This window comes from Phyllobates terribilis, unplaced genomic scaffold (genome assembly GCF_046119375.1).
Source record: "Phyllobates terribilis strain yellow unplaced genomic scaffold, ASM4611937v1 Scaffold_7__3_contigs__length_470593459, whole genome shotgun sequence".
In the NCBI taxonomy this organism is placed as follows: Eukaryota; Metazoa; Chordata; class Amphibia; order Anura; family Dendrobatidae; genus Phyllobates; species Phyllobates terribilis.
The window spans coordinates 139,616,170-139,642,798 of NW_027362767.1; the positions used below are offsets into that span (position 1 = coordinate 139,616,170).

Consider the following 26,629-nt stretch of genomic DNA (forward strand, 5'->3'; position numbering starts at 1 on the left):
AGATTATTTCATAATCATAACAACGGTGCGGAGCAGAAAATATAATAAATCCATGTATAATTTGTACAGGTCTTTGTCCTATACACGTCTCTGATACTCGCACATCTCCATCCTGTACACGTCTCTTATACTCGCACATCTCCGTCCTGTACACGTCTCTTATACTCGCATGTCTCCGTCCTGTACACGTCTCTTATACTCGCACATCTCCATCCTGTACACGTCTCTTATACTCGCATGTCTCTGTCCTGTACACGTCTCTTATACTCGCATGTCTCTGTCCTGTACACGTCTCTTATACTCGCACGTCTCCGTCCTGTACACGTCTCTTATACTCGCACGTCTCCGTCCTGTACACGTCTCTTATACTCGCACGTCTCCGTCCTGTACACGTCTGTTATACCCGCACGTCTCCATCCTGTACACGTCTCTTATACTCGCATGTCTCCATCCTGTACACGTCTCTTATACTCGCACGTCTCCGTCCTGTACACGTCTCTTATACTCGCACGTCTCCGTCCTGTACACGTCTTATACTCGCACGTCTCCAACCTGTACACGTCTCTTATACTCGCACGTCTCCGTCCTGTACACGTCTCTTATACTCGCACGTCTCCATCCTGTACACGTCTCTTATACTCGCACGTCTCCGTCCTGTACACGTCTCTTATACTCGCACGTCTCCGTCCTGTACACGTCTCTTATACTCGCATGTCTCCGTCCTGTACACGTCTCTTATACTCGCATGTCTCCGTCCTGTACACGTCTCTTATACTCGCACGTCTCCATCCTGTACACGTCTCTTATACTCGCATGTCTCCGTCCTGTACACGTCTCTTATACTCGCACGTCTCTGTCTTGTACACATCTTTTATACTCGCACGTATCCGTCCTGTACACGTCTCTTATACTCGCACGTCTCCTCCTGTACACGTCTCTTATACTCGCATGTCTCCGTCCTGTACACGTCTCTTATACTCGCACGTATCCGTCCTGTACACGTCTCTTATACCCGCACGTCTCCATCCTGTACACGTCTCTTATACTCGCACGTCTCCATCCTGTACACGTCTCTTATACTCGCACGTCTCCATCCTGTACATGTCTCTTATACTCGCACGTCTCCGTCCTGTACACGTCTCTTATACTCGCACGTCTCCATCCTGTACATGTCTCTTATACTCACACGTCTCCGTCCTGTACACGTCTCTTATACTCGCACGTCTCCATCCTGTACATGTCTCTTATACTCACACGTCTCCGTCCTGTACACGTCTCTTATACTCGCACGTCTCCGTCCTGTACACGTCTGTTATACTCGCACGTCTCCGTCCTGTACACGTCTCTTATACTCGCACGTCTCCGTCCTGTACACGTCTGTTATACCCGCACGTCTCCATCCTGTACACGTCTCTTATACTCGCATGTCTCCATCCTGTACACGTCTCTTATACTCGCACGTCTCCGTCCTGTACACGTCTCTTATACTCGCACGTCTCCGTCCTGTACACGTCTTATACTCGCACGTCTCCAACCTGTACACGTCTCTTATACTCGCACGTCTCCGTCCTGTACACGTCTCTTATACTCGCACGTCTCCATCCTGTACACGTCTCTTATACTCGCACGTCTCCGTCCTGTACACGTCTCTTATACTCGCATGTCTCCGTCCTGTACACGTCTCTTATACTCGCATGTCTCCGTCCTGTACACGTCTCTTATACTCGCACGTCTCCGTCCTGTACACGTCTCTTATACTCGCATGTCTCCGTCCTGTACACGTCTCTTATACTCGCACGTCTCCATCCTGTACACGTCTCTTATACTCGCATGTCTCCGTCCTGTACACGTCTCTTATACTCGCACGTCTCCATCCTGTACACGTCTCTTATACTCGCATGTCTCCGTCCTGTACACGTCTCTTATACTCGCACGTCTCTGTCTTGTACACATCTTTTATACTCGCACGTATCCGTCCTGTACACGTCTCTTATACTCGCACGTCTCCTCCTGTACACGTCTCTTATACTCGCATGTCTCCGTCCTGTACACGTCTCTTATACTCGCACGTATCCGTCCTGTACACGTCTCTTATACCCGCACGTCTCCATCCTGTACACGTCTCTTATACTCGCACGTCTCCATCCTGTACACGTCTCTTATACTCGCACGTCTCCATCCTGTACACGTCTCTTATACCCGCACGTCTCCGTCCTGTACACGTCTCTTATACTCGCACGTCTCCATCCTGTACATGTCTCTTATACTCACACGTCTCCGTCCTGTACACGTCTCTTATACTCGCACGTCTCCATCCTGTACATGTCTCTTATACTCGCACGTCTCCGTCCTGTACACGTCTCTTATATTCACCGTAATTCCTCTATCCTGCAGTCTGGACTGGACAGAGCTTCTATCAAGTCACTGAAGTGAGGACCACTCAGATGGTTATTACGTAGATCAAGTTTCTTCAGTGATCGATTATTCTTTATTATAGATGCCAACTGTATGCAGGAAATGTCTTGTAGATTGTTCTCAGACAAACTGTAAGATAAGAAGATGAGATGTGGGTGACTTGTTTTTAAAGCCTTAGTATGCAATCTGAGCATTATGAATATGGAGAGAAAATGTCTCATTAATGTGTCACTATCTTCATAAATGTCGTCAATCCTGTGTGTGGTGGATGTCAGGACTGCCGGTTGTTGTATGATGTGTCCACTCACATGAAATTCAATGTTTTAGAATTTCAGATCACTGGGTAATGTCCTCACTTTATCACATGTCTTAAACCAGTTATTATTGAAGCACATGTAATGAACAATAGACGTAAAGCTGATGGAGGAACTTGTCACCGGTCATCAGTGGCAGGGCTGCCACCAGGAATTTCAGGGCCCCATACTGGCAAAATTTTCGGGCCCCCTTGTGACTCCATCCAGGCTCCACTCCAGCTCCTCCTCAACAGCTTGAACCTTCCACAATCCCACCGCCCACTCTTGGAAAAACTCCACTTCTGCACCACATCCTCACCAATCACACATTAACAGTTCCCATCGAACACCAGATCACATACATAGCCATCAGTTTTTGTTTTGGCCAAAAGATTTTTTAAGCCGCCACCACGACAAGGAGACTCTTCTGGCCGGGCCCTACTCTACTCTAACCCGTTAAACATTTCTTATTATAACCAGTACTCTTTTTAGGTATATTTTTATTTATTTTTCTTTAAGGGAATGTGTCAAATAAATTTTTTAAAATGACCAATAATATCACACACAAGGGACAAATACTGTCACGCCATAGCCGGACCACATATTATGACCACATAGTGACAGAATAATAAAACATACAAGGAACAAATACCTCCACACTGTGACCAGACCTCATATTACCACCACATAGTGACCGAATACTGCAATACTGATCATTATTAAAGAAAACATAATACTAATATTACAATAAGTGCCATAATACACAGGAGCTCTGTACATAGTATACAGTGTGTAGTGTCAGTGTACAGGTAATACAGTGATCACCAGTGACATTATACATAGGAGCTCTGTATATAGTGTCAGTGTACAGGTAATACAGGGATCACCAGTGACATTATGCACAGGAGCTCTGCGCATAGTGTCAATGTACAGGTAATACAGGGATCACCAGTGACATTATGCACAGGAGCTCTGCACATAGTGTCAATGTACAGGTAATACAGGGATCACCAGTGACATTATTCATAGGAGCTCTGTATATAGTGTCAGTGTTCAGGTAATACAGTGATCACAAGTGACATTATACACAGGAGCTCTGTACATAGTGTATAGTGTACAGGTAATACAGGGATCACCAGTGACATTATACACAGGAGCTCTGTATATAGTGTATACTGTACAGATAATACAGTGATTACCAGTGACATTATACACAGGAGCTCTGTATATAGTGTATATTGTACAGATAATACAGTGATCACCAGTGACATTATACACAGGAGCTCGATGCCATCATCGCGTACACGCCGCCTCCAGCACGTCACCGAAGAGGCGGACGGACTCCCTTGGAGCTGCATGGCCATCGGGCCATGAGAGTTCTAAGGCTGAAGCTCCCTGAGCTGAGATGTACGCCGCCTGTGGCACTCCAGCATGCGATACCCCAGGGCCCTGTGAACAGAAGCACGAGGGGGGCTCCGGACCGGGCCCCCGCTCCTTATTGCTGTTCACTGGGCCCCATACAGCAGTAAGGGCAGTAATGCCCTTAATGGCGGCCCTGATCAGTGGTTGACAACTCTCCTTCCTCCACTATTTGTTGTAGGTCTCAGTACATTCTGTGTTCTCCAACCTGATACAAACTCTTACTGACCATGTGGTGCTGTGTGTGATGTGATATTGCAGAGCTTTCTCCCTGATAGAGGAATAAAGCAGGACTGGGTGTATTCTGTGATGCAAGGCTGCACAAGTACGCACCCTTTATGAGTTGTTCACGACTGCACCTGTTTCTATTAAGAATGACACCCAACGAATCTTATTGACCTCTATGGTGGTTTGTCAGTTTCTGCTACATATAAGAAATTTTTTCTCAGCCCATGTTTTCACTGACAATTTCCCTTCTATGTTATTTTGTCAATCTGGGGAAAATGTATAGGAAAAAAAACACATTATAGAGACAATGTGTAAAAGCTGTCTATAGATATGAATGTGGTTGTTTCATTTTTCCAAAATCCTCTAAGAAACGAAAGCCTGAATTTGACTAGTTAGCATTAGCACCTTCATCTCTTTTTTGTGTGTTTCTTTAGGCCTTATAAAAGTCCCCTCAGTGTCTCAGATCCTTGTCGATCTAGTGTTTCCAGCGCTGGTCATATATATTGTTCCAGCAGGACTGTGGTTGGGGGAATTTGGTGTGGAAATACTTGACCAGAACCGGAGAGGCCGGATCTCAACCCTATTGATCACCAACAGTAGGAACTAGAATTGAGATTCTGAGCCAGCTACTCTCATCCGTCGCCATGGTCTGACCTCACCAATGCTCTTCCTACAGACACTTCCAAATTCATACAGACACCTCCAAAATCTTGTAAAAATCCTTCCCAGACAAGTGCAAGCTGTTGTGTTTTGTTCTAGCAACAATTGGAAGAGTTGGGAAGGGAGAAACCCAATATTAACGTCAATGGATATAGAGGTGGATGTCATAAAAGCTCCCGCAGGAGTAATGTGTAGGTGTATCAATTCTTTTATCCCCATCCCAATGTGTGTATGTATACATGTATATGTATGTATATATCATATGAACACATACACTCGTACTATAAATTAACATTTTACCTCAGACTCTGGACATTATGTAATGCTGGTGCAAGTCTTTCTAATCCTTCAATATCTAAGGAACATCTGGTTAGATTGAGTTTTTCTATGTTTGTGCAGGTTTTCAGAATAAATGCTAACACCGTGCAGTCTAGAGATGACATGTGAACATAAGAGAAGTCAAAACTTGTGTACAATTTTAGTGATTCCCACACCAGAGCCTTATTCCGTGTTTCATACAGATAGAAAAATGTATTGAGAAGACGTCGCTTCTTGTCTTCACTTTTCTTCAAGTTTTGTTCTTCCATAAATAAGTCCTTCACCCAAGTGATGACATCTATGGAGGCCTGAGCTGCTTGAGGGTCCAGATATCCAGCTAGAAATGACCTGGTGGAGCCATCTGATAGACCACACAGGAACCGGAGGAACATTTCACCGCGACCATCAGAATACGATCTGGCGTCTTTTAGTGATTTCTGTAACTTCTCAGGAGAATAATCCACATAATGCACCAAGGCGGAGAAGAATTCCTGCACAGTGAGATGTAAGAAGGAATAGGCCACAGGTTCATCCGATTCCATCAGAAAACTTGATAAAAGCTTTGACTTCTTGTCCACATGGAAAGAATCCAGATCTCTGTCATCAAAAATAACCTGGTGGTTCATCACCCCATGTTCTGCCATCCACCCGATGGACCTCAGGAGCTGCTGAGCGTCACTTTTGTGCAGACTGTGATTGGACAGGATGTTGGCGATAAATATGGCAAAGAGTTGTGTCACAGTTCTGGGTAATAATGACACCGGCTGATCACTACTTGTGTCCTGGAAGCTTCTGGATAACACTGTACAGATGATCCAGCAGTAGGACGGGAGGTAACAGAACGTGTACAATGTCTCATTCTGCTTCACGTAACTAAAAGCCTTTTCTGCCTGTTCACTTTTAGAGAAGAAATTTTCAAAGTATATCCTTCGTTCTTCTGGAAAAAATCCAATGATTTCAACTACCCTATGGAAAACACTACAATCTATAGATGCCAGTGTGGTTGGGCGACTGGTCATCAGAACAGAACAACCTTTCAGAAGAGACTTTCTCACCAAACTAACGACAATCTGACCACAAGGTTCGGGCAGTTTAGGATGAGAGCACAAGTGACGGGATGTGAAATCCATTGTATGAAGACTTTCATCTAAGCCATCAAATATAAAGAGAAGTTTCTCTGGATCCTGTAAGATGTTCCCGAGCTGCGGAGCCAGATATGGGTACTGATGAAGGATCAGGGTCTCCAGACTAACATTATCCAGTCTGTTCAGTTCCCGAAATTGAAAGAAAAAGACAAAGGAGAATCTTTGGTAGAAATCGCCCCTCACCCAATCATAGACAAACTTCTGCATCAGGGTGGTCTTCCCTACACCGGGCACACCGCTCACCATTACCATATGGGGCACAACTCTGGATCGGTGACACCAGCGGAATAATTTGTTTGGAAAAATGCGTTGGAGTTCAATTTGTTTTTTCTTTAAATATTTCTCATGTTTTACACCACTGTGTATCAGCTCATTCTCAGAGCGTTCCCTAAAGTGATCAGTGGAGGCAATGATGAGGTTCACATAACGTGTACAGAATGGAAAACTTTCTTCTCGCTGATTACATCCCGGAGATTTGTTCTCTACAAGTGTTTTCGTTTTTTCATGTAAATGTTGCTTGTGAAGTTTCTGGACGTCTATAGAAAAAAAAAAGATGGAAAATAAGGAAGCTGAAAAAAAATTAAGATTTTATCCAAAATCAGTAACCACTTTATTATTGTTTGCGCCCATTTTTGTGATCAGAGATGTATTTTATCCGCTGGACTGGATATGAAGAAATGGAGGCGATTCATAAATGGTGCAGTTTGCAATAGAAGTGCACACCGTATAATAGCAGAATATATTGGCCACATGTTAGGTGGGCCGTGCATTTACACTAATTTATGTATCAAAATATAGTGCACATCTTAAAGACATTAGTGCTAATTACATTTATTTTTCTATACAGTTTATTAAAACTTAAACTATGTGTAAAAGCTGTCCAAACCTCATGATAAAATTGGCATAAAAAGTGTGGTACAATTTTGAGCACTTTACGACATAATTCCAGATCATTTTTCTTAGTAAATACATTTCTTCCTATGCGTGTCTTTCTACAAAGTTAGAATTAAACTATGATGAGATATCATTCTGTTATATGTGGTTGACATATCCATAGCCTTGACCAGACATGTGCCAGAAGAATCATTTGGTTACAATACAAGAATCCAACAAAGAAAATACTTTTGTTTTAAACATCTTTTGTTTCTACAAGATTTTGGATGTTTCTATGGGAATTTTGGCCATTCATCCAGATGATCAGTTGTGAGGTCAGACACTGACGTTAGACTAAAGGACTTGCACCTATTGGACATTTATGGCTTATCCTGCTGATTTGCCATAAATATCCCAGATGGGACAACTTCAGGTTTAAGATTGTGGAGATTCCTTTAGTCTGACCAGGTACACAATTATGGAAATGATTCATTTACACACAACAAAATTCTGCCTAAATTTGCACAAACAAACCAATGACCCACATTTATTACATGTTTTACACACTTTTTTTGTCAACTCCCACAAAGCATGGCCTACCCGTACTCTAAAACTGCCGAAATTTGGTGTAACTTGGTTGACCAAAGTAAGCCAAGTTAAAGATGGTGTAAACTTAGAATAGAAAAATATTTAGATTTGAGAGTCCTCAGTGGTTGATACCTTTTAATGGCTAACTGAAAAACTGAAAAGATGGTAACAAATTGCAAGCTTTCCAGGCTACTCAGGCTTCTGCATCAGGCTAGTATAACACAAAATGTGAAGAGTCACATAATTATACACAGTAAGACACAAAAATAATGCAATAGATAAGACAGGTGATGAAAAGCAGAGTTATTATAGAAGAGAAACAGTTCTGGCTATAAATATTTTAGCAGTTAATAGATAGGAGTGTGAAGGTTTTATTGTCCTGTGACTAGGTCCAGTGTTATGATGGCCTCACAAGTCTGAGGGGCACATTCCTTAGTTGATGTCAAATGACATAAATCCATGCGACACACTCATTACTGCTCTGAAAGTGTTAAAGGTCATCATCAGTTTATATTCTGAGATTCTTCGTTCTCTTTGAGATTTGAAGTTACCTTTTAATACCAGTAATTTCATGTCTTTTATGCTATGATCAGGGGAACAAAAATGCTTGACTACAGGCAGATCTATTCTTTTTTCTTTAATTGTGTGGCGATGATGATTCATCCTTGTCCTAAGTTTTTGCCCTGTCTCCCCTACATAAAGACCCCCGGCTGAACATTTGGTACATATAATTAAGTACACTACATTGGATGTGATCCAGCTGAACGTACCTGGGATCTTGTAGTCCTGATGTGACACTCAACTACTCCTGTACTGAAATTAACTTTTTGGACACCATCATCAAGCTACAGAACAATGAAATAGAGACATCCTTGTACCGGAAACCAATCGACCGTCCTACATACCTTAAATGGGACAGTTTCCATCCAAAACACATAAAAAAACTCTATTGTCGTCTACAGCCAAGCCATCAGATACAATCAGATATGTTCCAACCATATGGATAGAGACAAACACCTTGATGGCCTCAGAAAGACCTTTTTGAATCAGGGCTACCATCCGAGAACAATTGAGAACCAGATTACAAGAGCCACCAGAATATCAAGGAATCATCTCCTACATTACGAAACTAAACAAGAAAGCAACCGGGTGCCTCTAGTAGTCACCTACAATCCAAATCTGGAGGCGCTAAGGAGAGCTGCACGGAAACTACAACCCTTACTACAAAAAGATGCCTGATTACAATCCATATTTCCAGACCCCCCACTTCTGTGTTTCAGGCAGCCCCTAAATCTAAGAAGCATCATTGTCAGAAGCTCCCTGTCATCTCCACCAGCTACAGGAACCTTTCCTTGCAACCAGAAAAAATGGAAAACCACAGACAAGATAAAGATCCCCAACTCACATCAGGACTACAAGATCCCTGGTACGTTCAGCTGTATCACATCTAATGTAGTGTACTTAATTATATGTACCAAATGTCCAGCTGGGGGTCTGTATGTAGGGGAGACAGGGCAAAAACTTAGGACAAGGATGAATCATCATCACCACACAATTAAAGAAAAAATAATAGATCTACCTGTAGTCAAGCATTTTTGCTCCCCTGATCACAGCATAAAAGACATGAAATTACTGGTATTAAAAGACAACTTCAAATCTCAAAGATAAAGAAGAATTTCAGAATATAAACTGATGATGACCTTTAACACTTTCAGAGCAGGAATGAATGTGTCGCATGGATTTATGTCATTCGACATCAACTAAGGAATGTGCCCCTCAGACTTGTGAGGCCATCATTACACTGGACCTAGTCACAGGACAATAAAACCTTCACACTCCTTATTTATTAACTGCTAAAATATTTATAGCCAGAACTGTTTATCTCTTCCATAATAACTCTGCTTTTCATCACCTGTCTCTTATCTATTGTATTATTTTTGTGTCTTATTGTGTATAAATATGTGACTCTTCAGATTTTGTGTTATACTATGCCTGATGAAGAGACCTGCATAGTCTCGAAAGTTTGCAATTTGTTACCATCTTTTTAGCTAGCCATTCAAAGGTATCAACCACTGAGGACTCTCAAATCTAAATATTTTTCTATCTACTGGCTAACACGGTACAAGAATATATGTATTTTCCCCAACTTAGAATAGAACATTTCTAAGAATCTACTATATAATTGTCTTATCCCGTCTGTCTGTCTGTCTGTCTCTCTATCTGTCTGTCTGTCTGTCTGTCTGTCCTGGAAATCCCGGGTCGCTGATTGGTCCGGCCGCGGCCAATCAGCGATGCGGCATTTCTGAAAAACATGGCGGCCGTTAGCGGCTCATGTGCGGCACGGAGGTCAGCGGCGATGCAGCCGGGAGATGCAGCCGGCTACTCGCAGTATAAGTCCCCCGACCGCAGGCGCCGCTGACCTACATGCGGCTATCGTCGGGAGATCAGCGGCTACGGCCGCTTATCTCCCGAGGACAAGTGTGACGCCCCTCCCCTCCTCTCCCCTCCCCTCTCCTCCCATCCCTCCCCCCGCTCGATCAGGACCCCGGCACCCGGCATCATTCTTACCCCTCCCCTCCCCTCTCCCCTCTCCTCTCCTCCCGTCCCTCCCCCCGCTCGATCAGGACCCCGGCGTCATACTTACCCCTCCCCGTGCCTCCGCAGCAGCTCCTGTGTCTTCCGCTGATGCTCTGTGACATCTCAGGTCAGAGGGCGCGGTGATGTCTTTACACCGCGCTCTCTCCTGACCGGTCACAGCGCACAGCGGGAAGATGCCGGCTACGCTGGAGTCCAGAGAAGCAGCTGAGAAGAGAGGTGAGTATTGGATTTTTTTTTTTTTTTTTTTGTATGGGGCCATAGGGGACCTGCGTGGGGCACTATGGGGGGATGGATATACAGGGGATATGACTTCCTGCATGGGGCATTATATGGGGGGAGAGGTCACATCCTGCATGGGGCATTATATGGGGGAGAGGTGACATCCTGCATGGGGCATTATATGGGGGGAGAGGTCACATCCTACATGGGGCATTATATGGGGGGAGAGGTCACATCCTACATGGAGCATTATATGGGGGAGAGGTGACATCCTACATGGGGCATTATATGGGGGAGAGGTGACATCCTGCATGGGGCAATATATGGGGGGAGAGGTCACATCCTGCATGGGGCAATATATGGGGGAGAGGTGACATCCTACATGGGGCATTATATGGGGGAGAGGTGACATCCTGCATGGGGCATTATATGGGGGGAGAGGTCACATCCTGCATGGGGCATTATATGGGGGGAGAGGTCACATCCTGCATGGGGCATTATATGGGGGAGAGGTGACATCCTGCATGGGACATTATATGGGGGGAGAGGTCACATCCTGCATGGGGCATTATATGGGGGGAGAGGTCACATCCTGCATGGGGCATTATATGGGGGGAGAGGTCACATCCTACATGGGGCATTATATGGGGGAGAGGTGACATTCTGCATGGGGTATTATATAGGGGGAGAGGTGACATCCTGCATGGGGCATTATATGGGGGGAGAGGTGACATCCTGCATGGGGCATTATATGGGGGGGAGAGGTGACATCCTGCATGGGGCATTATATGGGGGGAGAGGTGACATCCTGCATGGGGCATTATATGGGGGGAGAGGTGACATCCTGCATGGGGCATTATATGGGGGGGAGATGTGACTTCCTGCATGGGGCATTATATGGGGGGAGAGGTCACATCCTGCATGGAGCATTATATGGGGGAGAGGTGACATCCTACATAGGGCATTATATGGGGGAGAGGTGACATCCTGCATGGGGCAATATATGGGGGGAGAGGTCACATCCTGCATGGGGCATTATATGGGGGAGAGGTGACATCCTACATGGGGCATTATATGGGGGAGAGGTCACATCCTGCATGGGGCATTATATGGGGGGAGAGGTCACATCCTGCATGGGGCATTATATGGGGGGAGAGGTCACATCCTGCATGGGGCATTATATGGGGGAGAGGTGACATCCTGCATGGGACATTATATGGGGGGAGAGGTCACATCCTGCATGGGGCATTATATGGGGGGAGAGGTCACATCCTACATGGGGCATTATATGGGGGAGAGGTGACATCCTGCATGGGGCAATATATGGGGGGAGAGGTCACATCCTGCATGGGGCAATATATGGGGGAGAGGTGACATCCTACATGGGGCATTATATGGGGGAGAGGTGACATCCTGCATGGGGCATTATATGGGGGGAGAGGTCACATCCTGCATGGGGCATTATATGGGGGAGAGGTGACATCCTGCATGGGACATTATATGGGGGGAGAGGTCACATCCTGCATGGGGCATTATATGGGGGGAGAGGTCACATCCTGCATGGGGCATTATATGGGGGGAGAGGTCACATCCTACATGGGGCATTATATGGGGGAGAGGTGACATTCTGCATGGGGTATTATATAGGGGGAGAGGTGACATCCTGCATGGGGCATTATATGGGGGGAGAGGTGACATCCTGCATGGGGCATTATATGGGGGGGAGAGGTGACATCCTGCATGGGGCATTATATGGGGGGAGAGGTGACATCCTGCATGGGGCATTATATATGGGGGATGTGACTTCCTGCATGGGGCATTATATGCGGGGGATGTGACATCCTGCATTGGGTATTATATGCGGGAGATGTGACTTCCTGCATGGGGCATTATAAAGGAGGGTCGGGAGACATATGCTAGAATACCCGATGCGTTAGAATCGGGCCACCATCTAGTACCCTATATTTTTCAAACAGTGTGAGCCAGTGATAAGTCTGGCGCATTTTAACCGTAACGCTATTGGGTGATTTGCTCAAGGAGCGCTGTTTTAGCAATTTTGGTGCTGCTGGCGTTCATGTGACCTTATGTAACATCGGCGCTGCAGCAGATCAGTGGCTGCTGATGGGCTGCAGCCATCACGGTTCCAACTGACGGAAGTGTTAATATTGCAGCGCTCGTGTAACCTTACAGTGTCACATAACAGCGTCAACATTCTAGAAGAGGCATTGCTCTGGGAAGTGAGTGTGATTTTTATTTTGTATGGGGCACTGTAGCATTTAAGTAGTGAGCAATCCCTTTAGCATTGTCCAGCCTTTAATTTGTACTATCCAAAAGTTAGACAGCGTAAGTAGATCTGCCCCAATGTGGCTTAAAGAAGTCTCATTTCTGGTGGGAAACCCATTATCCTACCATTAAGCCAGTATTTGTGTATAGAACACAAACTCTGCCCACAGTCAATTGTATTGGTTTAGGTTATTGGCATATGTGACGACACAGCATTTAATCTTAATTATCCAGACCTCTACTTTCAGTAGGCCAAGAAACATTGACTATTATTCATGAGCCTGAATGTGGACTCTAGAATTTAAGTGTTTTTCTTCTGGTAGGTCAAGAATCATAGACTATTGTTTGAACGTTTGACTATTGAATTGTTGTTTCTGAATTGATGAATGGCTGCTGTTTGCCTCTTATATCAGCTCCTACAGTTTATTGTCTGCTATCTTTGCAAGACAGGAACGTAGCGTCATTGAACAATCAATGTTTGTTAATATGTTGATTGACTATTGTGTGGGTCCTTGTGGCTTGTTGACCTGCAGAGCAGTGAAGGGCAAACTATGCAGATTGATTAAATACTCAAACAATGAGAGTTAAACTCATCCCACCTTCCCCCTGACATGTGGATGATGACCTGAACCACAGATGTGGGTATAAAAAGGGATTTCTATCATTCTGCAAAGGGGAATTAGAGGAAACTCTACAAAACAACAGCCAGGAACATTCTACAGGATAGTTGCCAGGACACCATGGCTCCATCAAGAGGGACACAGATTTGACATTCTACAGAATGCCAGCTTAAGGGACCATGGCCCTGGCTAGAAGAATACAGATCTGCTCCATTGACCATCACTGAACCGATGCAGATGTTTGGGGAAGCCAGGATTTGGACCCACCCATCACCTGCCCCCATGGAGATGTTCGGGGAAGCCAGGATTGGGACCCACCTGTCACCTGGTTCCGTGGAGACATTCAGAGAAGCCAGGTTGGGACCCTCTGGTCACCTGGCCACGTGCCTCAATGGATTGTCAGCTTCCTAAGCTTGTCGTTACCTCCTCTCTGTGGGTGCCCGCCCAAATCGGTGTGCTAATATTGGGGGGTAGTCGACCCTGCAAGCCCTGAAGTCGAAGTTGCTCTAATCCCGGTGAGTCAGCGGAAGGCTGAGACTCTGTAATTTTGCACCATCTTGGGTATTTTGCTGGGACTTTTCTGTTTGGTGCTTCAATAAAGTATTGCTACACTATTTTACTCCCACCCTGTGTAGTCTGAGAGGTATTATGCCCAAAGGAAAGGAGAGCGGGCATTCAGTGGGATGAGCCCTGGTCAATGCGGTCTCAGGACAGCAGACGAGAGCACCCACTGACCTCCCGTGTCTCCACTGCATCTATGAGAGTTTTTACTATAATATGTGCACTTACCTTTCAGTTCTGAGGAAAGTTGGTATCCATGTTCATCCAGTTGGATTTGCTCCACCAGAGTGTCACCTAATAAGAAATAAGTTATGAATGATTTCCTAGTGCGGCATGTACAAATAAAATACTAATACGGAATGGAGTCTGGTCCATCACCCATAGGAATATATCCAAAGTCGACATCACACAAATACCAGCGCTCCTGACTCCTCGCTCCATTCTTTGTACTCCATCAAGAAAAACGACTGAATCAGGATCAGTCAGCGCAAATATATTCTATATCTCACGTCTCTTGCCACCAATGTGGAAATGACACTGTGCTATCAGGGGCGAAGACTCGTTGCTAATGAAAGACCTACATTTGTTCATCCACGATGTGCTACACATCTACAAAAAAAGCTAAACAATGTAGTAATGTGGCAACTCAGCACGCTTGTCACCAATATCGATAATATGAGATGTTCTCCAGTGGTAGTAATCCCTACGCACTGCCATACTTCTGTCTACAAGGTGATATATTATATTTAGAATTCTGTAGAAATATGAGATATTAGATTATACTTACTACAATACATTACAGGGATTGGCCTTTTTCAGAATTTTCCCTCTCCATCCCCCACTTCAACTTTGCAATGCACTTGTATTTGTGAGCCTTTTTTCTCAGTCTTCTGGAATGCGGTCACGTGAGCCGAACTCCACTGTTGTGATCTGGATTATATCACATTAACAAATCACATGGATCTCTGGATTTCTCAAGCTTACAGCCATGCTTGGCATTAGAACGTCACCAGTTTTGGGCCGGGCATACATCCCATCTCTATATCACTATATCCCTCTCTATATCAGCTGCTGCTTTAGCATTTCCCTGCACCTATTAGGACTGTGGGGCAATCTCTCAGGTGGTGCGCTCATGGTGACATTGTCATTCTTCTGGGTTCGAACTCTTGAGCTTGTGTTTTGTGGTCGGCTTTTCTTTCCACTGAGCTACAGCAGACACACCTTTTCTTTGGGTGTTTTGATTCTGCTATTCTGGCTGCAGTCTGTTTAGCTTAAACCAGATGTTTTTATTTGTCTGTCCTATCACCTTTCAGGTGCGGCTTTATATTCTTTCCCCCAGCTGGCATTTCCTGCTGGTAATAGCTTTCATTTGGATGTTAAGCCATTCTTCTGTAAGTCAAAACCAGTCAGAGAAATTCCAGCTAGAGTTATCTTTGCTGTTTCTATTGTTTACTTGCAGCTACCTTCTGTTTGTTGTTAGTAAGTAAGTAGCATATTCTCCAACAGTTTGTATTCTTCACTTTACTCACTCTAGTATCTTTCCTTTTTCAGCACACTTTTCCTTTTGCAGGTAGTTCACACTCTGCTCTACCCTCTAGGTCTTTAGGAGGAATGTGAAGCGCTCAACTGCCTTTTAGGCAGTTTAGGTCCAAGCCGCCATCTTGTAGTCTGTGGTTGGCTATCTCTGCTCACACAGGAACCACCAGGGACTGCGGGGTAAGGATCTCTAGTCTGTACAGGAACCGGCAGGGTCAGTTGCAGTTTTTTTAGTTTGTTACCTAATTTCCAGAGTGAGTTGCTACTCAAGCATAACAGACATAATGTGAACCTGATTTCTACTTCATCCAACCTCACTCAGCTGCAGTGGACAAGCAACCTAAGTTTTATGTTTCATCTTCCATAAAAACTTGGCTGCTTCAGAATAAGTCTGAATGTACGACTGATACAAATGCAGCAACAGCTGTGGAAGAGATGGTGGAAACCAAGTAATGTGCTTATGACGTACGGCAAATATGAGACTCTTCTTTCAACCAGCAAAACCTGTGCATTGGTCAGAAAATTTATCAAGTACACATGTCCGCTTTCTTAATTTTTCTTTAAACCTCGACGTATCCGGAGCTGAATGTGATGCAAGATGTTAAACAGAAAAGTATAAAGGAAATCTGATAGATGTTTTACGAAAGTCATCAGTTGGCCGTCTATAACCCATGAGTCCCATGTTAATATATTTTTTGTGGGTGCTACAGCATCGCATTTAATTAATACCAGGATACATTGGTGTACCATAACGTAATTCAAGAAAAGCTAAGGGTGCAAACGTCATTGGTATTTATCTGAAGACTTCCAAGGAGACGAATGTAAGAGCTACTATGTGAATCCTTTCTTCCGACAATAGAAATAATCCTCTATGTACGTGCCCCTCTCTAAATCACTGATCCAGTGGAAATCATCATTATTGAGGTCAACGTGAGATATAAAAACGCCAATTTCATAACTAACGTGTGATACAAATGTTACCTTTATGATGGAGCTCATCTAGTACGGCGTGAAGCCCGGGGGATCCATAACTCCTCCGTAAGACATAAAGACTGACCCACAATCTGATCACGGCTTCTCTTCCTTTGGAGAAGATATCCTGTAGTAACTCCCGGGCTAAGGTCTTTCTATCATTTTCTAGAACTTGGTATTTCTAGAAAAAGGAAAAAAGTCACAAATAAGGTTCATTTTACAGAAATAGGAAAAGGTTAGCAAAGTTATTTCAGGGATGTAAGTCTTCTGTATATTGTCCTGGCCCAGAGAAAGACAAATATATGGAATAGTGGAACAGAAAATCCTTCCTGAATCCACAAGTAACAATCAGATTATTTCCCAGTATCTATTGACAGCAGGATGGTGACATGAACAAAACTGTTCTGATAACACATGGGATACATGTATACAGCACCGGCAGTTCTTGTCTCACCTGGACATCAGGGGTATTTCGAGACTGCAGTTCACCCAGAAGTAATCGAGGACTCAAGTTCTCCACAATGTGGAGCAGATCGTCCTGGAAATACTCATGTATCATCCGCAGGGCATGGTGTTCATACTGACAAAGCTGCCGGTAAAACTCCTGCATCTCATCATCTAGGAAATTAAGGAGACACAAGAATAAAATCTTCTAGAAGCTGCAGAAGACGGACGGCATTTTATGTAGAATATTCCTGTCCTGGATCGTCGTAGAAGAATCCACTAATGATGAATCCACAACCACCGAGAATTTACAGGCACAATGAGGAGAGACTTTTTTTTCATATTTTAGATTGAGTATTTCACACAACTGTAAAATTTCAGCAAAGTCACAACCGTTTTGGAAAAATCGCTGTGACTTTGCAGCTACTACAAAAAGCTCTTTAGAAAGTCAATATTGGCTTTTATAATTGTGGCTTCCAGCAGTTGGCATTAGAGTTCCTCCTCTGTGAAAAGGCTATTTGTATAGGTAAAAAGTAAAGAAATGTAAGTACATCAGAAAGATGGAGATACCTAAGCAGTCATTGTATCTCTCTAGACAGAGAAGTTCCTCCATATTGTAAGCTCGACACAGTCTTCTAACTTCACCCATCTGATGCTAACTTCAACTCAAAGTAAAGAAAACAATATTGAAGTATAAAAAAGGGTATGATCATAATATATAAGAATATTATAATCTACAACAGGAGGAGTAGGAGTCTGTGACGCTTAATATGTGCATTTGATCACATAAATATCACATGAGAGATGAGCTATAGCAAATCAGAGGGCAAGATCATCAGGTCTCAGGAAGTTGCTTTCTTGATGGCAGAACCCTCCTCCTCTTCCAATATAGTCAAGATGTGTGGAGTCACCAAGCAACAATAAGATGAAGGAGAAACGGAAGGGAATGCGGACGGGAGAAGAAGAGAAAGAGTGACAAGAATAAAGGCAAGAACATAGGGCAAAGAGGGAATTACTCCAATCTCAGGCCCTGTCTGTACGGGTGAAAACCTGGCAACGTACCTAGCCATGACAACCATCTAATGTGTATTCATTTCTGATATTCAGTTGGAGAATGTCGGGTTAGAACAATGAGGCCTGTGTAATTTAGGCCAACTGATACTTTTGTTTTTTTGGGAGCTAAGCCCAAGATGGAGAACATATGCCCACTTGGCAGATCGAAACATACTTGTGTAATGGGAGACTTTGAGAAATTGCTATCAGCTGACATTGATGGTGTAGATGGCACAGTGGTATACGGTATTTATTGTGTTGTGCTGACTAATATTGGAGCGGAAGAGACTAAATAATATCCTGTCCTTACATAGGGCAACATAGTATGATAATAGGTCCACTTTGATTGAGGGAGATCTCTACTCGAAAGCAGTTTCTAGAAGCATCTCTCCCTCTGGAAGGGCCTATCCTGTCGTGAATTACACCAACCAGTGATGTGAATAGTTTTTTGATTGCTGCAGAAAGAAATGACAATAATCTCTTGAGACCTGTGGAAGTCTCACTACTTTAGTCAAGAAGGATGGATTTAGCTTGAGTGGATGTCATCTGATATTACGTGAGGTCCTTGAAGAGAAGGAGCCTGTATTTCTCGCACTCTAAATACTTTTTAAGATTACTTTACAGGAAGGAATTTGATGGCTCCTTTTATGGGTTCAAATGGATGTTTTGTCCTTTAAGAAAGCACAAACTTTGGACAGATTTGGATGTGAAGGATCCAGTTAAGTTTCACGACAACATGGGGACATTTTTTTTCTAAATATCCCAATAAAGGGTAACTTTTTGGCTATAAGAATGGCAATGAATTTAGCGGCAATGTATATTATCTAGAGATCCAACTATGTTACTAGATCTTACTAGAAAAGATCTTATCTTCTTTGGAGCCCATGAGGTGTTCTGAACATTACTTTGAGGTTACCTCAACCCATCGAAGCTCCACGCCAAGTTTCTTTTGATGGGCACCTTCCTGCTCCTAGCGCCCATGTTCTGTCATTTCACCTGGCTGTCACAAATTGACAGCAGCATTTAAATGGTTAACAGCAGCGATCGGAGCTCGGCTACGTCCATGGCTGTTAGATACAATTGCCAACTGTGTGACATAGCCGGCATATACTCTTTGTGGGACAGGCTTAGCTCCTGCGCTCTATCCACACATGCAGACCCCAGAGCAAAGCTTTTTAGGTTTTAGTTCATTACCAATATCCGTGACTTTACATAGGTAATGGTGGTGTCTGTGTGACATGTTAATGTAATTTCTGATTGGGGGCCAATGCCCAAGTTGGGGTGGTAATTGGACACATCTATGTAATACTTTCCCAACTTTTCTCATTACTTTGGGTCAGGTAGTGTCATAACCACACAACTTGTTCTCTGTGTGAGTTCGTCGTTTCCACTGGCCAGTTTTTACATGAGCAAATAGGAACCATCGAGAGTGGACTGAAGAACCAAGTGGGGTTTTACTCGTACAACCCAAAACTGAGAATCATTACTCAACAGCAGTTATAACATTGTTGCATGAAGGTAGGAAAAAAAGATGATGAATCCTTACCATCACTGGGAGTTATTATACTCATTCCTGAGATCACTGAAAAATTCCCTGCAAGATAAAAAAAAAGGAAACTTTTAGAAGCAAAAATAAGATAAAAGACATTTTTCCTCTCCCTGTATGAGAACATATTTAGTCCATAATTTCTGATAGTGAAAACCTCCAAGGAAACCTATCAGATGATTCATGCTCCCTAAAGCACCAATTTCCAACCTATCAGGTATGCAACATCCAGGCTCATATTCCTATCCAGCCGCCACACTGATGTCTCTCGCTGTGTAATCAAGAAAGAAGGAATTGTGTGGTGTTAAGGTACCGTCACACTAAGCGAAACTACAGCGATCCCGACAACGATACGACCTGTCAGGGATCGTTGCTGCGTCGCTATGTGGTCGCTGGTGAGCTGTCAAACAGTCAGATCTTCCCAACGACGCAGCAACGATGCGGCGACCCGTAACGATCTGTATAACGATGCACGCCTATGTGTTTCTGTGTCCGAGTCGTCAACAAGGTCGTTGGTAAGGTGTCAAACACACCGATGCATGCTACCCTGCGGGACCTCAACGATCAAAGAAATGGCCAGACCATTCCGACACGACCAGCGATCTCACAGCAGGGGCCACGTCGCTGCTAAGTGTCAAACATAGCGAGATCGCTACTGAGGTCGCTGTTGCGTCACAAAACTTGTGACTCAGCAGCGATCTCGCTTAGTGTGACGGGAGCTTTAGAATGGGTAGATGTGGACAACCTTCCCGAGGGGTCAACCCGCACCAAAAGGTCCAAATAATGGAGGGCTGTTTCTAACACAGTTGCTGTAAAGGTACGACCCCATGTATTCAAATTTAATTCTTCCACAAACAGATGCCTCCTCTTTAGTCCCTGACCACAAAAAGAAGAGAAGCGTTTCATTGATGATCTCTTCTTTTTGTGGTCAGGGACTAAAGAGGAGGCATCTATGTTTGTGGAAGAATTAAATTTGAATACATGGGGTCTTACCTTTACAGCAACTGTGTCAGAAACAGCCCTCCATTATTTCGACCTTTTGGTGCGGGTTGACCCCTCGGGGAGGTTGTCCACATCTACCCATTTTAAACAGGTTGATGTTAACAGCTACCTTTGCTTTGACAGTGGACACCTCCCTAGATGGGTCCAAAACGTACTATATGGCCAATACTGGAGGATAAAAAAAAACTGCACTAATAATTCTGATTTTGCCCTGGAGGCCAAAATCCTCAAAAGGTTCAGGCTAAAAGGATATCCACAGAAATTACTGAGTGATGCCTTTCAGAAATGTAGAGCATTATCTCAAGAGTCCTGTATCAAAAAAAAACAGCTCCGTTCCCAAGACAGTATTGTTAAGAGTACGACTTCGGCCAGTGATAAAAACCCTGATGACGCTACTGAGTTGAGTAACTGCAGCCTGGTGACTACTTATAACCAGTCTCACAGGAACATCCAGAAGTTACTAGACAAATTCTGGTTTATCCTTAAGAGCGATCCGGTCCTCTCTAGGCACCTTCCTGATGAACCAAGGGTGGTGTTCAGAAGGGGTAAGAACCTCCGCAATATGGTGGCTCCTAGCAATACGCTATGTGAATCCTCTCCAACCCAACCTATCGGCATGGGCAATTTGATCAGTGGTTGTTTCTCTTTTGGGTCCCCAAAATGCATGTGTTGCCAGAGTATCTTGAGTGGTTCAAAGACTTTCTCCTCGAATACCACTAGCAAAACATATACCATTAGACAATTTTTAAACCGTCACTCCATGTTCGTGGTATATCTCCTTGAATGTACGTGCGGCCTACAATACGTGGGCCGTACAATACAGGCCATGCATGCACGGATGAATAAGCATAGGTCTAACATTCGTAGTGGTTTCCTTCTACATAGCGTTTCTAAACATTTTTCTGTGGCGCATAATAAGGATCCTACTGACTTAAGGCTTAAAATTATTGATCAGATTGCTGAAACCACGACTGACCGCTTGGGTCGTTTAATCGTGAGAGTTATTGGATTTTTAGATTGGGCACTCTGTCCCCTGAGGGCCTTAATTTAACGATTGAGAATGCGATTCATTAACCCTATTTCTCTCTTGGTTCTTATTCACGCATTACTAGTTTTTATTGATTTTTTTTTATATTTTATTTATAATCCCTGCTTTTAGTACATCATGACACTATTGGGTATACTGTGGCATCTTTTATCCTCTTTTTTAACCTTTTGATCTAATGTAGTATTTATATTCATATTTATATGATATTCATTTCTTCTACTTCTTTTTTTTTTTCTTCCTGTTTTGTATTTCCTGTGTTGTCATAATTGTTAGTGTCCTTTGATTGGTGCACCTACCCTATATAAAATGGTTGCTCTTTCATTTGCTCTCTAATCTACCTGAGGAAGATAGCTTCTGCTATCGAAATGCGTCGTGGCGTTAGAGAGCGTAGTAAACAATAAAAGGTTTGTGTGTTATAACCTAATCCCCTGTCTAGTTGTTCTAGCGCTTCACTAACACCGCACAATTCCTTCTTTCTTGATTGCTAATCTCCCCTGTGGAGAGCAGTGGAAGCTGCTCTGTTTACAACTAGCCTACTACAGGACCTGCCGTGTTGTCATTGTGGAATGCCCACTTCGGTCACACGGTCCTGGTCATGTGACCGCTGAAGCAGACAGAAACTTCCTACAGCAGTTCCTGCTAAGCTGTGGTCATCTCACAGACTCCCACCTGGAAGCGTTTTCCCTTGTTGTGCGGGGCTCCTTTGCACAACAGGACCAGGTGAGTGGTCACTACATCTCCCCCTTCATCCCCCCCCCCCTCAAACCTCAGGCTCTTCACCATTGGCGCTACAACTGCTTTTGTTTTCCATCTCGCTGTGTAATGGTTGCCAATCCTTTGGATAAAACAATATTACTTTATCATGCTCACCCACATAGCTCTCCACAGGACTACACCACCCTACACCTCTGTCCGCACCCTACACACACTCACCGTTCTGCTAATAATCTAATCCCCCCATACACAGATTGCTTACATTCAGCCGACAGCATTTTCAGCAGGATTTTCTCCACGCAATGTACCGCATGTTGTGATACCCCTGGCAAAGATGGACGTGAAGAGTGAGATGCTGGTGTAGTAGTTATCCAGGTAAAGGTGGTACCTCTGGAGCAGCAGTGGGTACATCACATCCTACACAACTTTCCCTCTTACAGAAGTTGGATTACGGGGATTCAATCCAAGTGTCTTCCCTTCATAAATTCTAAATCTGTGCGTGTTCCTTGTTCTAATATCGCACTGTTTGTTCACTACTGTTCCCTTTTACTGCGCAAGTATTGTCAAAGTCAGAATTTAAGCCTTCCCTTGAAGTGGATTAGGGACTCATTTATGTAGAGGTCCCTTTAGGAAATATATAAAATTTGTTTTTTACATGATTGATGATCAAATGTGGTGTCCTACCAGGGAGGCTGTATCATTGTTATAATGCCCAAACCTTCGAATTGCTTTCAAGAGTGTCTGGGTCATTAGAGTGTTATGTTGAGTTTTCTCATTCCAATATTGCAGAATTTCTGTCTTTTTCAATATCTCCTGAAAGGTGGTAGTTGCACAGGTCCTGGACAGGAGATATGTGTCACCAAGGTGGTGTGAAGCCCGGAAAAGCAGGCTCCAGCACAGACAGTACTGAAAAGGTTTTTAATGGGCCCGGATTTTGAGACTGGTTTTAGGAATGGCCAAAGGAGCTGGGTGGGATTGTCAGTTCCGATATCTCCCCTTCCAGGCTTTGAATGGCCTATTTAAGGCAGATCAGCTGCCTCAGTCGGTGTCTGTGAGTGAGAGGCAAGAAGACCCCTTTCCGCTGTAAGAGTCTGGACCTTATTCTGACTGGGTGAGCCCATTCTATGTTATGGATAACTTTGTTTTTCTTTGCTGGGTCTTATGCTGAAGAAAAAGCTGTTTGTTTTTCTTTATGCTGGAAGACTATGAACTTTAAATAAATCTTCCTGTGTGAACAAGACGCAGATTGGTATATAACTTACTGTAGACTGAGAAAAAATATCTGCACTCTGAAATACAAAACATTGAATCTAGAAAATTGGAACATGCTCTACTGCCATAGAAAATAGGTGAACGCTATAGTAAGTACATATGAAATATAGAAAAATGGAACTGCAATATTGCTACAGAAAAAAATGAAGGTACTTAGCGCATAAATTGGCCAATTCATGAGAGCCCCACAACCAACGACAAGGCGTACCTTATTGTTGGGGACCTAACCTGATATGACACCTCTGGATTCAATATTTTGAATTTCAGAGTTCAGCTATTTTTTATTAGTTTTATTGACTCAGTTATTATTTATTATAATGGCATTTATTCCAAAAAAAAAAGCAAGTACAATAATCTTCAACAATACAAGACACTGACTGTTACAGTAGGAGAGAGGAACCTGCCCGCGAGGGCTCGGTGTCTGCAACTTGTCCTATCTTGCACCTGTACACACTAGTTTGAATGTCCCGGTCAGTTTTTTCTGTTTGCAGTAAATTCCTTCTGACCTGAGCACTCCTACACCCATCAGCCTAAGGCAGTTTTAATTAGCTGGATCCTTCCTGCCCTATAAATTGCAGGCTTTTCAGCGCAGGAGAGGTATTATATCAGGTTAGATCCCCAACAAAAGGGTACACCTTATCGTTGGAAGTTGGGCTGTTATGAACTGGCTAATTTATGCGCCAAGTACCTTCATTTTTTATGTAGCAATTTGTTCTGTAGCAATATTGCAGTTCCGTTTTTCTGTATTTCATATGTACATATTATAGCGTTTACCTATTTTCTACGGCAGTAATGCAGTTGCAATTTTCTAGATTCAGTGTTTTGCATTTCAGAGTGCAGATATTTTCTCTTTAGTTTTATTGATTTAGTTGTCGTAGCTTGCACCTGTCAAATCGCATTCCTGAGCTGCCGATAAAATCAGAAATCTGAGTCTTGTAATTTTAGCGAGATGGTGTCCACATGGGATCACTCGCTGGGGGCTTTGTGGCGTCTTGATGACGGTTCGTCCTTGTTGGATGAGAAAGAAATTAGAAAAAAAGTAGGATTGTCTCCTCAGTTTCAGTGTTGGAGGCAAGAAAGGCGTATACCTCCAGGGCTATTTTATTTATTTTTTCCATGGGGGTGGTGTACTTGTGCCCGACTCATAGTCCCAGCAGAGGATAGCTGAATGTGAGAAACCATTGGCATCTGCACTGTCTCTACTGTGTGGACCAGCTGCTGACCAGAAATAGTTGTGGGGTCATGTAGGACTTGCAAGCTCGCCACTGCAATAAATAGTGTAGGAACTTCCAGGAACCAGAAATAGACGAGCAGGAGAATGCAGATGTACGTTACCACTCATACACTCATATCTGTACGATAGATCAGGGAAGGACACATTTTCAGCAACGTGTAGATAATATTTGTGGGAATGTCATGCATTTAACTGGCAACCGTATCAGACTGCGGAGCTCCTGCACACAAATCAGAATGTAAAATCCATAAAAAATGTCCGTGTGAATTTACCCTGAGCGTTTTTAATGAAGATTGAATTTGTTAATTTTTTTTTTAAGTTCTATTAAGAGAAATAAAAAAATTAAAAGCAAAACAAACAAAAAAACACTCCTGCCCCACAATTACATCACATATTAAAGCAGAGTTATCAATACCGTCAATTCTTAAACGGAGGGCCGGCTCCAGGTTTTTCTGGGCCCTGGGCGAAAGAGTCTCAGTGGCCCCTTTAGCACATACCACGATTCATGATGCACAGATACCGCAGAGAAATATAGGTATAGTACAATGCCAAAGATATCACTTCTTACATTACATGAGTGATATCTTTTGTAAATTCCACAATAGCTCAGAAACTGGAGAATCGCTCCACACGGTATACTGGCCCCCATATAACGCTCCATACAAGATACTGGCCCCATATAATGCTCCATACAAGACACTGCCCCCCCCCCATATAATGCCCCATACAGGGTGTCACTTGTCCCCCCCATATAATGCCCCATGCAGGATGTCCCCCCCCATATAATGCCCCATGCAGGATGTCCCTTTCCCCCCCATATAATGCCCCATGCAGGTTGTCCCTTACCCCCACCATATAATGCCCCATGCAGGATGTCACCCCCCCATCTTTATAATGCCCCATGCAGGGTGTAACCCCCATATAATGCCCCATGCAGGATGTCACTCCCCTCTTTATAATGTCCCATGCAGGATGTAACCCTCATATAATGCCCCATGCAGGATGTCACCCCCCCCTTTATAATGCCCCATGCAGGATGTCACCCCCCCATATAATGTCCCATGCAGGATGTAACCATCATATAATGCCCCATGCAGGATGTCACCCCCCCTCTTTATAATGCCCCATGCAGGATGTCACCCCCCCATATAATGCCCCATACAGGATGTCACCCCCCCTCTTTATAATGCCCCATGCAGGATGTCACCACCCCCCCATATAATATCCCATGCAGGATGTAACCCGCATATAATGTCCCATGCAGGATGTCACCCCTCATATAATGCCCCATACAGGATGTCACTCCCCTCTTTATAATGCCCCACGCAGGATGTCACCCCCCCATATAATGACCCATGCAAGATGTCACCTCCCCATATAATGCCCCATGCAGGATGTCACCCCCTCATATAATGCCCCATGCAGGATGTCACCCCCCCCCATATAATGCCCCATGCAGGATGTGCACGGCTCGCGCAGTGAGAGCTTAATGGCGCGCGCGGGATTGACAGTGTGCATGACATGGTTTGAAAATGGGCGCCTAATCAGAGGTACAATTAGTGAACACCGGGAGATTAGTGTGTGTGTC

General features: G+C 43.9%; 1 protein-coding gene across 1 annotated transcript in view; it reads right to left on the minus strand.

The window, feature by feature from the left end:
* LOC141153976 (NACHT, LRR and PYD domains-containing protein 3-like) overlaps positions 1-26,629 on the minus strand; it is a 93,665-nt gene that overhangs the window by 16,759 nt on the left and 50,277 nt on the right. Inside the window, exons 2-7 of the mRNA XM_073639307.1 lie at positions 19,772-19,819; positions 17,183-17,346; positions 16,738-16,909; positions 14,449-14,514; positions 5,316-7,014; positions 2,374-2,544 (exon numbers count right to left, since the gene is read on the minus strand). Coding sequence (XP_073495408.1) covers positions 2,374-2,544; positions 5,316-7,014; positions 14,449-14,514; positions 16,738-16,909; positions 17,183-17,346; positions 19,772-19,796 — 2,297 coding nt within the window. The 5' untranslated portion in view covers positions 19,797-19,819. The remainder of the gene's footprint in view (positions 1-2,373; positions 2,545-5,315; positions 7,015-14,448; positions 14,515-16,737; positions 16,910-17,182; positions 17,347-19,771; positions 19,820-26,629) is intronic.